This window comes from Carettochelys insculpta, chromosome 2 (genome assembly GCF_033958435.1).
Source record: "Carettochelys insculpta isolate YL-2023 chromosome 2, ASM3395843v1, whole genome shotgun sequence".
NCBI lineage: Eukaryota > Metazoa > Chordata > Testudines > Carettochelyidae > Carettochelys > Carettochelys insculpta.
In genome coordinates, this window is record NC_134138.1 from 194,282,478 (window position 1) to 194,300,324 (window position 17,847).

General features: G+C 41.5%; 1 protein-coding gene across 1 annotated transcript in view; it reads left to right on the forward strand.

Moving 5' to 3' along the window:
• The window catches only part of MYRIP (myosin VIIA and Rab interacting protein), a 390,058-nt gene that overhangs the window by 348,651 nt on the left and 23,560 nt on the right, over positions 1–17,847 (forward strand). Inside the window, exon 11 of the mRNA XM_074986085.1 lies at positions 2,547–2,786. Coding sequence (XP_074842186.1) covers positions 2,547–2,786 — 240 coding nt within the window. The remainder of the gene's footprint in view (positions 1–2,546; positions 2,787–17,847) is intronic.

The window sequence follows — 17,847 nt, forward strand, 5'->3', positions numbered from 1 at the left end:
TTCATACCCTCTCTCCCCAGACATTTTAGATCATGACTGTGCTCTTTAAAAGAATTCCTAGTACTTAGACTGTAGCTATGTATACACTGCGTGATAAAGTTGAATTTAAGGCAGTTAGCTCGATTTTACAATGTCACTGTCTTCCCTGTAAATACCATGAGGTCAGTTTTAGGCAACACTAAGGTCGGTATCATAACACCGTGGAAAGCTACTCCGAGTAGCATCATGCTTGAATTTAAAAGTTCGAATTAAAGCTAGTGTGGAAACGCCATGTCTTTTAATAGACTTTATTGACCTCCAGAGGTATCCTGTATGTATTCCACGATGCTCCACGGTCCTCCACTCTGGCTACTTCCATCTCTGCTCCTCCTCAAGTGCTCTGGAAGTAGGTAACAGGAAGCCTGCGAATTTGAATTCAGCACCAGGAAGCCCATGGCTGTGGGGTCATGTTTGTATGAGAGGCTAAGAAACTTCGTTCTTTGCTATCAGTGCAGTGAGTGCATCTACCCATTAAAGAGAGCTCCAACTTGGAGTGCATGGTTCTGTCTCTACCTCTGCAAGCTGAGCACTTGGATTCTTTTTTTCAGTGCTGGCTCCAGCCTCTGCCCCACCGCACCACGTGGCAGCTAGGCTGCTGTAAGGGTCATGCTTGTATGAGAGGCCAAGAAACTTCTTTTTGGTAGTTGACATTTGTTCAGGACCCCTCCCTCCTTCCACCGACAGGCACCACACAATCAGGGTCTTTCCCATGCCCAACCACATCAAGTGACTAGCCCCCAACCCAATGAAAGGACGTGCCTGCTGTTCAGTGCAGACCGTGCTGCCAGGCAGCACCATGTCCTGGCTTGAACACAGTGAGGGCTCCAAAGACCAAAAAGATTTTCAGGGGCTTGCTGCTGTCAGGGGGGGAGTCTTTCCTGGAAGCTAAGATTTTTGGAGGCTTCAACTGGCCCTTCATCCTCTGATCCCCCAAAGCCCCCCCCAATGGGATGAGGGGGGGCTGGCCCCCTAACAGTCAATCCCTTAAGAGGGTCCCCCTGCCTGAGCAGCACTGTTTGTTGAAATTTGGCGAGCTCCATCCCCTGTGTTGGACAACTCTGTGTAGTGTAGTGGGAAGCCGAAAATCTTTTTCCTAACCTTTTCTATCCTTCTCTTTCTTCAAGCTTGGGCAAATTCCTTATCAAATGGCTTCCTTTAGACAAGGAAAAGTGGCAGAAGGGCCAGGGCCAGTTAAGAAGACACAGACACCTGCTGTTTTTTGTAAAATCTTTGCTAATTCAGTTATAAAAAGCAACTCAGTTATAGAAGCAAGAGATCTCAGTTAACTCGGTGATCTTTGTTGATGCCCTACTTTTGCTTCTTTCCTTGCTTTCCATGGGAGGGGAATGAAGGCAATGCAATATGAGAAGGTGACATCACATACCCACAACCACTTGCAGAGCATTTTTTCCCATGCTGCACCAGTGAAAAATACCCTGAATGCTATGGGGCTGAGGAAACTGTGAGCTAGGTTCCCACAATGCACTGCTGCAACAGTCAATGTTTGGCAATTGAGTGTGGCAGCAACAAGTCGACTTTGCGGAGAATTTGTAGGGAGGTGAGGGTACTCAGATTTGAATTATAAAACCCAGCATTACAAAATCAATTTTAACACATTCAGATCTATGTCGTAATGTAGACGTAACCTGTGTTTACACTTCAAGCAATTCCCAGCTCAAGAAGACATACTTGAACTAGCTCTGATCAAACAAGTGCACCAAGAATAGAATGTATCCATGGCATCACGAACCATAATAGGGGCTAGCAACTTCAGTAAGTTGGACGGGTGGGTACTTGGGGCAGTTAGCCCATTCATCACTCATAATCCACTGGCTTCATGTCGTTTTAGTTCACTAGCTGGATGACAGCTAGCACATGTATGTCTCCTTACATTGGTAACCAGGCCCACAGCTCGAAGTGCAGATGTATCCTTAGTCCTGGGGAATTACAATCTGCTGTTTCTTCTCACCTCTACTGGAACAGATGAAACGTTCCATTTTTAATGACAGTTTTCATTGCATAGAAGTGTCTCCATTTTGTAAAATGCAGGGTGGTCATCCTAGCAAAAGTGCTTATTCTGTCAACAAGACCACCATGGTGGTTTGACCTTGTGCAACCTAGTTTCTTCATCTGTAAAATGCCCATGGATGATGCTGTATGGTTTCCTTTGTACTGTGTTTTAGTGAAAAGTGTCATATACGAGATTATTTTATTATGTGTACAGAGTAGCTAATTATTTATGGACCTGTTGCTGTTTTCCTGTAATATGGAAAAGGAAGCAAAAGCGAAATATCGTCTTCTGAAAGTCAATCTGCTGGGCACATTCTACACAGAAAAAAAAATCTATCTGTCTAGAGATTATACAGGAGTATTTTTCTAGATTCCCTGCAGAGTGAAGGGTACTTGTATATATTGTGAACTTAAATATAGCCCTTGCAGAAATACTGTTGATTTTTTTCTTTGCACTTTCTTTGATTTTTTTTTAACTATTTTGATTTGCCTCATAGTTTTCTGAGGATGTATCAGAAGCTGATGTAAGCAGTGAGGATCAACGCCATCAAATCAAGACAGGCGTTGTTGAAGAAAAACTTAAATCCAAGTTATTTGAACTAGCTGCTAAAATGAGTGACAAGGAAACCTCTTCAGGTGAAGAGCAAGAGTCAGACCCTAGAACAGAATCGGAGAACCAGAAGAAAAATTTGTCCTCGGAGGATGATGGCAAAAGCATTCAGGAGGAGTTGAAGAAGGTAAGTGAAAGGAGGAGGAGGAGAATGGCTTACAAACTAGAATCCCCAGAAGACAGGTCAGAAAGTTATATTGGATCCAGGGATGAAGCATACGATGTTGTCTGGGAATGGCAGAGTTTAAACACATTCGCCTGATGAAAGTGAACCCACTTTTGCAGTCCTTGGGCAGTCAGAACTCCCATTTCCATCAATGAGAGCCTTGCTGGTGGAAAGCCTGCAAGATCAGGCCAAATGTAATTAATTTACAGTGGGTCCAGTTCTCAGCTCATTTAAATCACAGTAGTGCCATTGGCATTAATGAAATTACACTGATGTGCAGAGAATTTAATGCTTTGGTTTTTACCTGTTTTTTTCACCTCTGCTTGTTGTGGTCAGTGAAAACTTTTTCAGCCTTTACTTGCTCGCCTTTATACTGATGCCGTAAGTTCCTGTTGCCTCTCTCTCTGGGTATTCTGTCTCTTTGGCTGTGTCTACACTGCGGGGAACTATCGGCAAAAGATACACAAACTGTGCACCACCAATTTGCGTATGTTTTGCCAATAGTTCTTTCGGGAGAGGCTTTTCCAACATTTGGCCCATCCATGCAGGGCCAAATGTTGGGGACAAGCCCTCTGTCGAGACATCCTGTCTTCCCCGTGGAACAAGGAGCACAGGGATGTCAGCAGAATGCTCCTGACCAGCAGATCTATTCCTAGCAATGTGCAGTCTGAATGAGCACTCTGTCAACAAAACATCTGTCAGCAGAAGCCTGCAGTCTAGATACCGCCTTTCTGATGCTTTACAGCTCTGTTATCCAGTCTATTGAGTCTGTTTTCTATCTGATAATAAGACCCAATATATATCAAAATATTGTATAAAGTCTGGAATTCAGTGTCCCCCTTGAAAGAATTTGATGACTTGTTAATATGAACTGTACCAAACCCAGAACCTAGGAGGGTATTTAACACCTACCTTTTTGTCTGATGATGTTTGAATGTATTTTCCTGTGTAAACGCTGGAGATCTCTTCACCTTGTAACATCCTATCCTCTGTTTTGATGACAGACATATAAACTGGGCTCCTGTAGCCTGAATTCGTCATGAAATGTACATGTGATTTAGCTGAGGGGCAAGATCCTTGTGTATGTGTGATGCTTCCCAAGGATATCTGGGGTAGTGAGCACCTCACTACCACGCACCCTTAGTGTGAGGAGGCCTGGTCTGTTCTTGCCAGGGACTGGCTCTCTTACCCCACTGCCCACAGGCAATAAATCCCTGCTATCCCTCTAACCCAGGTTAGCAATAGGCACGTTCCAGTCCTTGAGCCTTGTGAGCATCTCTCTGAAGTGTCCAGCCCTTGGTCCACTGGACACAGAATTCACAGATGTGCTGCTCTCAGAGAAGCAGTACTCATAATCTTACCAGTTTCCCCTCAGATCACTGTTTCATTTAACACATGGCACTTACGGACTTGGGGGGAAAAAATTTTAACAAAGCATAGAGATTTGAACTGTAGAACAAAGAAGTTAAAGTGTTGGCAACAAATGGTTACATGTAAAATAAAATCATAACATGTATTTTGAAGCCCCGTCTTAATTAATAAGATACTATCTTGTCCAATGAAGTTTAGCTCACCCAACCTTTTTGCAGCATTTTCTGGCCGGGATGTCTGTGATCCCCCTTTCATAAAACAGAACAGACTGACCACTTGGGTATGTCTATACTTACCGGGAGTCAGCGTGCTGCAATCAGTCTTCTGGGGATCGATTTTGCCACATGTATGAACATGCAGGAAAATCGATCTCTCTGGGCTCAGCCGTCAACCGCGGGACTGCACGCTGACGCGTAGAGTAATGGATGTTGACATGAGTGGGGCTCCTTGGCCTCTATACCGGGAAAGAAAGTCAACCCTGACATATCAGTTCTAGCTACGCAAATGGCATGGCTAGAACTGCGTATCTGGGATCAACTTTGAACCCTAGTGTAGACCAGGCCTTAGTCTCCTTGGTGAAGGATTACCAGGGCACCTCAGTACACCTAATGTTACCCCCAAAATCCATTCTCTTGACTGGCTAAATGACTCCACCTTCCCTGTTGTTTTTGTTTATTCCTGCATCTCTTTTTTTATGGGAATTCACAGTTTCTTCATTTAGGCTCAGTAATCATATGGATTTAAATTGTGAGAGACAGAATACACAATGACCTGGGAAAACAGTGTCCCCTACCCTCTGCCTGAGTAGTCATGTTATCTTCTGGTGACCTCTCATAGCCTACACACCTTGAGGACAAAGCTCTCAGTGTAGGTATCTAATTCCTTAAATATCCATCTTTCTATCCATTTTGCAATGATAATGATGATTAGTAACATACTGATTTTCATTAGATTACATGCACCCTTTGGCAAACTATTACATGGATAGTTGACCTAGGGATCTGTATGAACCCCTATGTACTCCTTATGCACATTGTCAGGTGGCATCAAGAGGTCCCTGGCTTATAGTGTATGAGCAACAGAACCTTATGGCAAAAGTCAAGTGACAAAAAATGCTGATTGTCTAAGATAAATTTGTAATGCTAGTCAAATGATGCAGCGTATGCCCCATACTGGAGGCTTCTGCTTCCCAGCACATAGCCCCAGCCCCTTCTCACTCAGTGTCCAAAAGGTCAAAAAGAATGACAATCCCACCCATGTCTTTCATTTGTTAGGAACAGTGTGTTCCATGATTCACAGTCCTTTACTGTATGGACCTTTTGGCAATGTCTACACTACAGAGGTCCTTTGAAAGAAGTTCTTCTGGAAGAGATATTCTGAAAAAATGTCTTGAGAAAGAGCGCCCCCACACACAAAAAAGTAGATCAAAAGATAAATCTGCTTGTTTGATAGACAGCGTCCGCACAGCCGCTGCTCTTTAGAAAGAATGGGCCAGGGATCAAAAAATCCAGCAGTGTGAAGCCTGCTCTTTTGAAATAAGGGCCCGCGGAACATCTACACATGCTTTTTTTCTAAAGAAGCTTTCGAAAGGAGACGCTCTTCCTGATCCAGGAGCAGATGAGGGCTGCCAGAAGAAGAGCCGCATTCTTTCAGTTTTCGATCACCAGGGCTCATTTTGTGTGTGGATGCTCCACGGGTTCTTTCAAAAAGGGGCTTGATTGTCCAAAAGAACTTGCTAGTGTAGATGTGGCCTTTGAGAAGGAACTGAAGTTGGTTTAGCAGCAGGTGCATCATGTAGTGAGGAAGGGGAATGGATGAGTTGAAGTCGAGGCTTTTTTTTTTTAATGGATTGTAGTTAACATAGTTACATTTCAGAAAGCAATTTTGACAATGAGAACCTCAGAATTATTCTTTGCTGTTTGGGCTCAAGCTCGTCCCTTGGTAGATTTGGGGATGTGCTTTTCTTCTGTGAATAAGTTTACAGATCTTTAAAACCACAGGAGTGCCCAGGTTTTCCCTAATTTTAACTCTGAACAGATACTGGATTTTTTATTATTTTTTTAGCATTTTAAATTTTTAAAAAATTGTTTGAATCCCCCCAAATAATGCTGTGCTTTTATGTAGTACTGCTTTTCATCAGGAAGAAAGAACAAAAATGATGAAAAAGTTAAATGTCCAGCATCCCTGGCTAAGTTTTTTTCTGCTTTTGAAAGAAAGTAAGGCGCTCCAGAGTTAGTCATCCCAGCCTGTTGTATATGTTCTTTTGTCTGTAATAAAGAAGTCAAGAGTTCCCAATACTATTCACAGTCATGGCCTCAGAACAATTTATAGCGGAACTTGCTGAATCCTCACTATATAGAAAAATGTGAGCTGACTTCATTCCAATTCCTGGCGAGTATTTCATTAATATTATTTGATCTCTCTTTCAACTGACTATTTAGTAAGGTGGCTGACCAAAATGTTGCAATGAAATACTGAAATTGAGAAGATACATTAGAAATTCAGTGACCTCAAGAACACAAACATGAAAAGTCATCTAAATTCATAAAACTCGTGTGATGGATAAATTGTATAATTGATGCCTCCAGAAATGACGTTCTCGAATGGAAATAAACACACAAAAAATAAGATGTTCCAAAATGACTCGAAGTATTTGGTGCTTCAGATTTTAGCTGTTCCAACTTGAAATGTTTTAAAGGGGACTGGTTTTCAGAGGTTGAATGTTCTGCCCTATCTGAAAATCAAGTACTTTTTAAGGTGTCTGAAGTTGGGCACCCAAAATAATTAGCCAGTTTAGAACATCTTAACCTGAGGTGATATCAGATGTCAAAAGTGGGTGCCCAGTTTCATATTTGGGTACTGAGCCTGGTACCTACTCAGTGCCCAAAGCAGGCAATTGGGTGACTGATTGGAGTTCCTGAATGTAGATTTTAAGCATCCTTATTTGGCAGTTGGGTTGTACGTGAGATATATAATTTATGAAAGACACAGCAGGAGGGAGATAGCTGTATATGCGAATGGCATCCTCAGTGTTGCCAAACCTAAAATTCAGATTCCAAAACAGTCATGAGATTATCTTATAATCACGGTATTAATAAAAACAATTAATTTTGTAATTCTTTGTATTTGCTGTCTGTTGTTTGAGCCTTTTGGGTTCATATTTTCAAGCTTTTCTTCTGAAACCGTGAGGACTAAACCCTTTTAAAAAAAGCTGTGAATCTCACATAATTCCATGATTTCATGAGCTGATTCTTGAGGGAAAACACATAACATCATGAGACTGGCAATGCAATTGTGAGAATTAGTAAGACTGAGCCTTCAAGCTACTGAAATGTTGGTATGGACTTCAGTGGATGTTAGCGAGTGCTCAGCACTTCTGAAATCAGGTCACTTACATTTGGATGGCTTAATATGGATTTAGGAGCCTAACTTTAGGACACAGGTTTGAAAATGTTGCCATTGGACATTATTACTTAATATGTGAGAGATATGTGAAGATTTATTCTCGTACACAAATATTCTTGGAGCCTACTTACCCTGGGGCAATTCAGCACCACTGCACATGCATAATTAAAAAGCCATGCATATGGTAAACTCCTTCATGTCCAGCAGCCTGGGGACCAGGAAGTTACCAGATATTCAAATATTCTGGATAATACAGAGGTATACCTAGCCGTGCATAACACGAATGAAAAACAAGGTAATAACTGTTAAGAAACAAACACAAATGTATAAAGAGGACTTTACTTACCAACAGTAGTATTGTACACTGTAATCTTATACTGTATTTGCTGTATTTATTAGTATTTACTTTCACTGTACTGGACTTATGGAAAACGTAAGTAAAATTTACTTATGGCTGAAATGCCAGTTATCTGAGAGTATCGGAGGGGTAGCCATGTTAGTCTGGATCTGTAACAGCAACGAGGGGTCTTGTGGCACCTTATAGACTAACAGAAAGTTTTGAGCATGAGCTTTCGTGAGCACAGACTCACTTCATGACCAGCATCTGATGAAGTGAGTCTGTGCTCACGAAAGCTCATGCTCAAAACTTTTCTGTTAGTCTATAAGGTGCCACAGGACCCTTCGTTGCAGTTATCTGAGGTTCCTGATAAGAATGCCAGATATGAAAGAGTTTCCTCTATGGTAGTTTTTTCCACAGAAAAAAAACTTCTCCGAGCATATTGCTGCAGTTCTGCTTTTTGGCCACCAGATGGTGCAGTGGCACTACAACGAGGCCCCTGCTCCCTGCAGAAATTACCTGCTGCAGTTCTGCCTCTGGCCCTCCAAAGTGCACTGTGATGCTGGAACATTGCAGCTGCTCCCAGCCAGTTAGGGAGAGCGAGCCTGCAGAGCCCTCTTTGCAGCACTGGTCGGGCCTGGTCAGGAGAGAGAGAGTGTGAGGTTGCTGGGATGGGAGTCAGAAGGCTCGGAAGGGCTAATGTGGGAGAACAGAGTGGGATAGCAGCTGAATGGGAATGGTGGTGCTGGGACACATGCACAGAGGGGAAGGGAGGTGCAGAGCTACAGGCACAAGGGCTGTGCCTGAGTTGGGCCACAGAGACACACTGGGACAGGAGGTGCAGGACACATGAAGATGAATTGAGTGGGTGTCTGAATGGGGTGTTCAGAGACACATGTGGACAGGGCAGATGTGCCTGGATGAATGGGGGCGGCTAGGGGGCAGCCAGGATCTGCATGGGGGAGACTTTCCTAACAGTCCCTTTCTGCTCCCCCAAAAGTCCCATTCCGTAACTTTTCCCCAACCCACTCTCCAAACCCCTCCTGAGTCATAGCTGGGCTCTTCCCAGAAATTATTTCTGCTTCATTAGCAGCTTCATTACCTCTGATTCCCCCAAGCCTTTGCACAGCTTCTGGAGTGTATGGGAAATAGTTTCCTGAGACCGTAGGCTTAGACTCAGGCTTAGACTCATCCTTCTTGCATACATACAAACAGCTATCTGTAATTTACTTTGTGGGGATTTTGTTTTGTGTGATCCCAATCCAGAGAACCACTTGATCAGAGGCTTAAAATTTAAGCATACATTTGACAGCTTTGCTGGATTAAGGATTAAAAATCTTGCCACTATCAACCCAGCATAAGCAATGAAGTCTTCTGGCTCTTTTTGGGTGAATAGGTGTTTCTTGTACCTTGGCATCCATAGCCAAAATATTCTACCCCAGACTGTCATTCAATATTGTATGCATGGGCTGATTGTCATTCTCCACCCCAAAGATGGCACCATTTTTATGATACCATACGCCTATAATTTGTAAAGTGTTTCTGAAAATAAAGCATCATGTACCAAATTCAAGACATTATTCTGAGCATATCACACAAGCGTAAAACGTTTAATAAAAAAACATATTTCAAGGCTTGTCTACACAGGGACATTTACTGGCATAATTATGCCACTGTAATTATATTGCTATTGCTGTAATTTACGATGCCGATGCTCCTATTGTAGAATATAGGCTCGTGAATTTCCTGATGTGGACAAGTCCCGTTTCAGGCAGAGCAGCTGCCATTCAGATATTTATAAAGCTCATGGATAGCTGCAAGAGGGATGCCTTTTTTTTATTCTTTTTTTTAAGTAGATTCAGCCAATTTGGAATTCGGTTCACTTTTTTCTAGAATAAGACTGTCCACCCACAGAGTTAATCAGGAATAGATAATCCATTTTAAATTCACATTCTATCTTATTCTGTTTTCACAACTTGCTGTCCTTTGCTGAGTGATAAATTCCAAAACTCAGGTGCAGCCCCTAGCATTTTTGGCATATGGAAAAAAAAAGACTTTATGATTTTTTCCTGTAATTATTTCTGATGTTGGTTATTCATGGAGTGCTATCTCATTGCCATAGTGATTCTGTACTATGAAGTGATCAAGTAATGCTGTTTTTGCAAATGCAAATTGACATCAGTCCCTAAAAGAGATACCCACTTGAAATAAAGAATATCTACTCCCCATGCATACAATATGAATTAAGAGAACACTGGCGGTTTACATTTGGCCCCAAAATATAGGCTTTGTAAATGTACAAAATCCAAGATGAAATGAAAGGGTTCCATGAAGTTTAGAAAAGAATATTTATGATTGTTAGTTTTATTGTGAGATTCCACAAAGGCTCCAAAGTGGGATTCACTATTCTCGGTGCTGTACAAATGAGTGGGATAGAAAGAGAAAGATACTGTTCCAAGAAGCTCAGAACCCAAGGAAGTATTTCTTTATAACAAATCAGCTTTCAGGTTCTGATTCATGCCCTTCTAGGGGTATGTCTACACAGCAGCCTTATTTTCAAATAAGCTATTCCAGAAGAGCTATTCAGGAACAGCTTATTTTGAAATAACGCTGCTACATACAAAATGCATTTCAAAATAGAATTTTAAAATACAGCATCTACACACACAGAGCCTATTTCATTGGACACACTATGGCTTATTTTGAAATAGGATCTGTTCCCTGGCTGCATCTACACTATAAGATCAAATCAAATTTAAAGGAGTTAGCTTGACATTAAAACATCACTGTCTTCACTGTAAATGTCATCAGCTCGATTTTGTCAGCCCTATATCGATAACAAAATGTCAATATTAACAGATGGGTATAGGGTCAGTCTCGAGTTTAAAAGGTCAAATAAATGCTAGTGTGGAAGCGCCATGTGTTTCATTCGAATTTATTAGCCTCCACAAGCGTCCCCATCTATCCCACAAAGCTACACGTGGCACCTGGCTCCCAGCTACTAGCAGGGGCCGGGAAACTGACCAGGGCTGCTGCACTCCTGCTGCGTGGGGCCAGGTGGCTCAAGGCACCCTGCAACCAGAAGGCTGCAGCCACGCAGATCCAGGCACGCCATGGCCAGGTGTCTCCTGACGCCCATGGGCAGGCGCCCACCTCGCAGGCACCCGTGGCCACCTGAGACCAGTCATCCCCAGCCAGCAGGCTCCAGCGGCTCTTCCACTGGAGTCGGTGAGTGGCAGGGGTTTGTTTTTTTGGGGGAGGGCAATGTTTTGCGGGGGGGCTTTTTTTGGGGAGGTTGGGGGAGCCTGCAGGGAGGGGGAGTAAACCCTCACATTTAACGGACTGTTGGGAAGAAGGGCCAGCCCTTTCCCCCACATTAGTCCATTAATTGGAGGATTTACTGTACGAGGGTGAGCCGGGAAACTGTCAAGGGCGGCTGCGCTGTCAGTTTCTTGGGTCCCCCAAGCTGCAGGAGCCAGGAAACTGACAGCACTGCTGCACCGGGCTCGTGGCTCAGAATGTGGAGCTGAGGGACCTGTGGGATAGGTTCCCACAATGCACTGCTGCAACATCAATGTTTGGTAATTTCAGCGTGGAAGCAATGTGTCGAATTTGTTGGGAGTCTGGGAAGTGAAGATACTCGAAATCAAATTTTAAAAAATAGCATTATAAAATCAATTTTAACAAATTTGAATTTATCTTGTAGGTTGTAGCTACATTCCCCCTCCCTTTCCGAAGTGGCATGTAAATTATGGCCAGGTCAACAGTGCTGATTTCAAAATAAAAATAGCTGTGTAGCCAGAGTTCCTTCGAAAGGGTATCCCTATTTCAAAAGTTCAAATTCAGACAAAACTCAGACTTGAAGTTAGTGCTTTCCTGAACAGGGATGCACTTTTCCAAGGCCGTGTCTACACTAGCCAAAAACTTTGAAATGGCCATGCAAATGGCTATTTCGAAGTTTACTAATGAAGTGCTGAAATACATATTCAGCGCCTCATTAGCATGCGGGCAGCCTCAGCACTTCGAAATTGACGCGGCTCGTCCAGATGGGGCTCCTTTTCGAAAGGACCCCACCTACTTCGAAGTCCCCTTATTCCTATGTGCAGATGAATATGTATTTCAGCGCTTCATTAGTAAACTTCGAAATGGCCATTTCAAAGTTTTTGGCGAGTGTAGACATAGCCCAAGAGGTTAAGAGCATTGCTCAACTGAGACCTTAAGACTATAATCAAAATTTTGAGTCCTCATACTGGTACATAAATAGGGAAAATTAAACTGGCTGCAAAAGTTAAATGAGCTAATCTACTTTATGGCCTTAGCAAAAAGAAATATAAGTAGTAAACAAAAATTGACTTGACTCAACTTTTAAAAATTCTTTTGGTTTTAATGACATACAGAGGATCTGCAAACAGGCCAAGAAAGTATTTTTAATAATATGTGACATGTCTCTGTAAACTATAGTTTTTTTCTGATTACTGGGGCAGAGTGCATACCCATTAGGACTAGTGTGGTCTTGAGGCAATTACAGTAAAGGGCATAGGATAAGCTTGGAACATTATTACTCGTGAATGTGCAAAACAAGAGAGGTAACATTCCCATCTTGTCAGAAATGTTAACTCACAGTATCATGTCATTAAGACTACTGTATAACTGTTTCAAGTCTTTTGTGGAATTGAAGTATTTTGCTAAGTTTTTAGAGGAAAAGAACTAAGAAAAAAGAAGAAATCCAGGATAATTTCCAGACAATCTAATAAGAAAGAAAAATCTATATTGTCTCGCACTAAAACAGAATCTAGGCAATGGGCACTTCTGCGTGCACACACACACACACACACGCGCGCACACACACACAAATCCTATAACAAAAATAAAAATCCTGCACACAAACCAAGACACTATAATCAATTTAAACTATTTTGTCTGTTATTTCCAAATACCTGTCAGCATATATGTCTGTAACAATACAACAAAACAGATTCTGACCATTTTTTTTGAGAAACAGATTCTTTGCTAGGCATAGTAATACAGGACTCTGAGTATTGAGTCATTTAAACTATAGTACAAAATCTAATTATTTACAGTTTCTAAAAATTAAAAAACATGAAAAGTGGGTATTTATCTTGGGGTTTTCCCAAGTTTGAATACTCAAATCAAGACACCTTTCGGTTCTGAGTCTTGAGGTGCTTGCTGAGCACTCGCAAATCCACTGACTTCATTTGGAGTTGTGCCTGTCCAACATATTTCTGAATCAGACCCAAGTCATGTCAACTTGGATACCTAAACCCATGGTCACTTCTGGAAATTTAGTCTGAAGTAATAACCCACAGCACAGTAGGAATGTGAATCTTTGTAGATTTCCCAGTACAAAAGGTTCACCTTCTTTGAGAAGGCAATTTAAAAGCCATTTTGTTCAGATGCAAGCACAGGATATACGTAAGAAGTGTAGAGTGTAACAAATGAAAACGTATAGAACTCCAGAAGACCTTGACTTATGTTAAAAAAAAAAATCCTTGCATCTTGAATTTATTTCATCAGCATCTGCTAAACTTGACAGTGATTTAAGAAAGTTAGATATTAGCATTGCTGACCTTGTAATCATGCCCAATATTTCTTTGGCTTGTTGCCAAAATGAAGCACAGAAATCTGCTTTCAAAGAGTTGTCAAGTGGGTCCAAAAGTTAGGAATTCAAGTTTCTCGTTTCTCAACATTACCACAGAAGTCATCTCGCAGGAACCAATTCCTTTACTGATGAAACAAATTATCATTTCATATTATCAGAAATTCATCAGGAGATTCCAGACATTTTGCAATCTTTACTGAGCTATGCCCTTCTGGATCTTGCAAATAAGGAAAATTAGGCAATGTGTTATTTCATATATTTTACTTATACATGTTTTTATGTTAAAATATAATGATTTATGGTATTCTGCATTCATTTGCATTTTATCCCTTACCTTCATTTCAAAGTTCTCTACAAGTACATTGGTGTAATCTGTTTAGGAATTAACATATCTTTTCTGCCTTTCTATTTAATTGCTGACCAACTACCTAGGAAAAACAAAAGGCTTTTGATCTTCATTTAAAACTACAGGTTTTATCCTCAGTACTACAGCAGGTGAGAGTGCTTTACTTTGTCCATATTTTTCTCATTCAGTAAAAGAGGCTTACAAACTTCATTGACGGCTTCTGCGTTTCGAGAGTAAATTTGTTCTCTTCACAAGTCAAGATAATTTTTTCTGACAATCAGGATCGAAAAGAAAACAGATCGGAAAAATCAAACTTTTTTGTTGGGCTCATGCCTCCTCATTGATAGAAAAGAAAAAATGCAATCAGAATTTGTTGATATTTCATGAAGTGGAGAGTTGTAATCTTGCTCTTCCTGGCTGTATCAGGAATTAAAACCAGTTTTATCTGTGAAGCAAGAAGCAGTGGAGGGCAGATATGTACAATAGCACTGCAAGGTTATGAGCACCTTGTACGCTGAACAAAAAGTTATAATTCTTTTTTCAAAAGTTAAGTGAATATTCTGTTGTAAATACAGCTCTGAAATTTTACTAGGCAGAAGAAAATACTACTTTTAACTATCTTAATTTAAATGAAACAATCAGAAAAAAAAATTAAAGTTTCCCTTTATTTTTATTGCGTATGCCTGACTGTGTATTTCTAGTTCCAATGAGGTATGTTGTTGACCACTCACTTATCAACTCTGGTGTTCGTATATCTGAGATTCTACTGTAGGGCCAAAAAAAGTGGCTACTCTCAAAATTTTTTATTTATTTATTTATTTATTTTACCATAATTAAATCTTTAAAAAATCAGGAAACAAAATTATAAAGATAAAGATTTAGATGAGGCTAAATTCAGTCGTTTCTGACTACAACCAAACTTAGCTGCATCTACACTATGAGATAAAATTGTTTTAAAGTCAGTTAGCCTGATTTTTCCAAGTGCCTGTGCTCACTGTAAATTCCATTAGCTCGATTTATGGACCACTAAAATCAACATGATAACGAAATCCTAAAAATCGTAGTAACCTGACGGGTGTAGCGTTCAATTCGAACTTAAAAATCTGAATGAAGGGTAGTGAGAATTTGGCATGTCTTTATATCGAATTCATTAACCTCCACAGATGTATCGTATGTGCCCCCCAATGCACCACAGTTCTCCGCTCTGGCCTCTTACATCTCCACTACTCTCACTTGCAGAGGAATTAGGGAGCAGGATCATTAGAATTTGGCACCTGCAAGCCCATGGCTGTGGGGTCATGAGAGGCTGAAAAATCTTCTCTCTTTTTCTTTGCTAGTAGCGTAGCTATGGGGTCTGTGGTTCTGTGTATTCCCCTGACAGCTCCCTTTTTTCCTGCGCTGCCTGGCACCAGCCGCTCGCCCCCCGTACCGTGTCAGCTAGGCTGTGGGTGGGGGTTGTGCATGTCTGGTAGTACGAGAAACTTCTTTTCAGCCATTTACGTGTTGTCCTGACCCCCACATCCTCTCCCTGCCCTCCCCCCCAGCGGTGCTGCACAGTCTGGAACATTCTGGAACGCCCAGTCGCATCGTGTGGCTTGACCCCAAACCAAAAAAAGGACGTGCTGCACAAGGTGCCAGCCAGCTTGCGTGTGGTGAAGATCATGATTTTTGGGGGCTGGCGCCAGCCAGGGATCTTATAGCTCCCCGGGGGACACTTCCCTCGGTGGTCACGATTTTCGGGGGCTGGCTTTAGCAAGGTTCTTTAACCGCCGGGGGATGTGTCCCTTGGCGGTCACAATTTTGGGGAGGTTGGCTGTAGTCTGGAGTCTTTTAGCCCCCCCGAGCCATACCTGTTTCAATGAAGGCAATGTATTAGCTATGCAATTACCATAGTTGTTGAAGTAAGGCTTGCAGCAGGAATATTCTTGTCCTTAGGGTCTTCTTTTCCAGATGCAAACCTTGCTGTCATCTGGGGTCTTCCAGCCTGGTGATTCATTCGAGTTTCAGTGTAACAACCATGTGTACTTAAGCATAAAGGTCTTCTTTCCCAGGTGGCCTAAATCCAGATTCAAGTTCCTGAAAGGGCCTCCATAGGCAGTCACAATTTTCATGGCTGTCAAGTAGCCACCCTGGGCCATTACTGATGATTCATTTGAGTTTCAATGTAGCACCCACGTCTACTTAGAGTCCTCTTTCCCAGGAGGCGTAAAGCAATATTCAAGCCCACAATAAAGCCTAGGCACACTTTCAGTGGCACACCTTTGTCTACTTAAATATGCTTAACATGGCAGGGGAAAGAGGGGAATGGAATGTGGGAAAATGGCATTACATACCCACAGCTACTTGTGGGGCCAGAATGCTACAGGGGCTCAGAGAAGTGTGGGATAGGTTCCTGCAATACACAGCTGCAGTACGCGAGTGAAGCTCAATTTCAGCTACTTGTGTGTGGCAGCAGTAAGTCGAGTTTGTGGGGAGCATGTGGAAAGGTGAAGATGCTCAAAATTGAATGGATAAAACCCAGGTTTAAGAAATCGATTGTAATGAAATCAATTTTATCTCAGAGCGTAGATGCAGCCAAAGACCTCTCTTCCTGTACCTTTTTTTTTTAAACAATCAAGGCATTATGTAGGGAGCTAAATAATATACAATCATAAAAGACATTCCCCATTTTTTTGCTATTAATGCATTACTATTATTGTTCCCTCTGGCAGGTTCCCTCTGTTTCATGATCAGTGCTGTTTGATTCTTGGAATATCTGAATCAAATTGGCAAATGGAAAAATTGTACTAGTTTTACGGTGTTGTGTGATTTTTGTGATATACTTGACAAAAGTTGATCTGAAATCACTGACATAATATACAGCTAACCAAACTAATTTCATTGTGTTCCACAAAATAGACAAGAAGCAGAGGCCTGTATTTTGGATGAAAGCTTAATCCTTAATTCAGTAGAATGATCCCCTCCACTTTTCTTTTCATCCTGATTTATGCACTTATTTTGCCATTCATATTTTGTTCATTTATTTGAACGGCCATTTTTTGTGCTTCTTTTAGTAAAAATCATAGAAGATACTTCTTATCTTTTCATTCCACATATTCAATATTTGTAAGTTTGTGCTCATTTTTAGACAGCTATGAAATTGTGTGTGCCTTATATTTCATGAGATTTTAAAAAGTTGTATTGGCAATTTATGGCAGAATATTTCATTTGGCAAAAACCTTCCTCCTTATTTTGTGGCAAGTTGGTTTCCAGAAACAAAGTGTTGGAATAATTCATAGTAATTTCAGTATTTATACTGGAAAAATGATTTAATTTCACTGCAAAAAAAATTCTACTATAGAGAAGTATCAGCACAGTTCAAAAGGAAGAGTAAAGTTTCTTTAACTTTTCTGTGTCCTGGACGATGCTAGTAGAATAGTATGTTATCAAAGATACTTCTGTCCTCTGCTGCTAAATGAGTGTTCAGCTTTCCTTGGGAAAGAAATTACTAATGTGAAAAGAAGACCAGAATTTTCGCATTTGGGTGGCACTGGCAGTGCATCATTTAACTGCAAAGCCTACCATGAACGCATCACCCCTGTCCTCTGTAGTCCACGCACGCTTCCTATAGAACATTGAATCAAATTCAACATTTCTGTGTTTCTCGTCATTGCACAAAATGTTCGGAGCCCAGGATACCTGAGAGAGCACCTGAAGAACCAGATGAGGACTGTGGTAAAATGACTGGTCCTCAAACACGGTGGAGCTATTCAACACAAAGGCGAAACTTATTTGTGCGAGAGAGGGTTTCCTTGGGGCGCTGGTCAGACTTTGGCATGAGCGCCACACAACTTCATATAAAAGCTGCAGTGAATCTTATGGCTCTTAGGAGGTGAATCTCCTTCTATATTTCCAATGCAAAGTCACAAGCCCAGTACTCACAGCCTAATACAGCTGTGGGGCA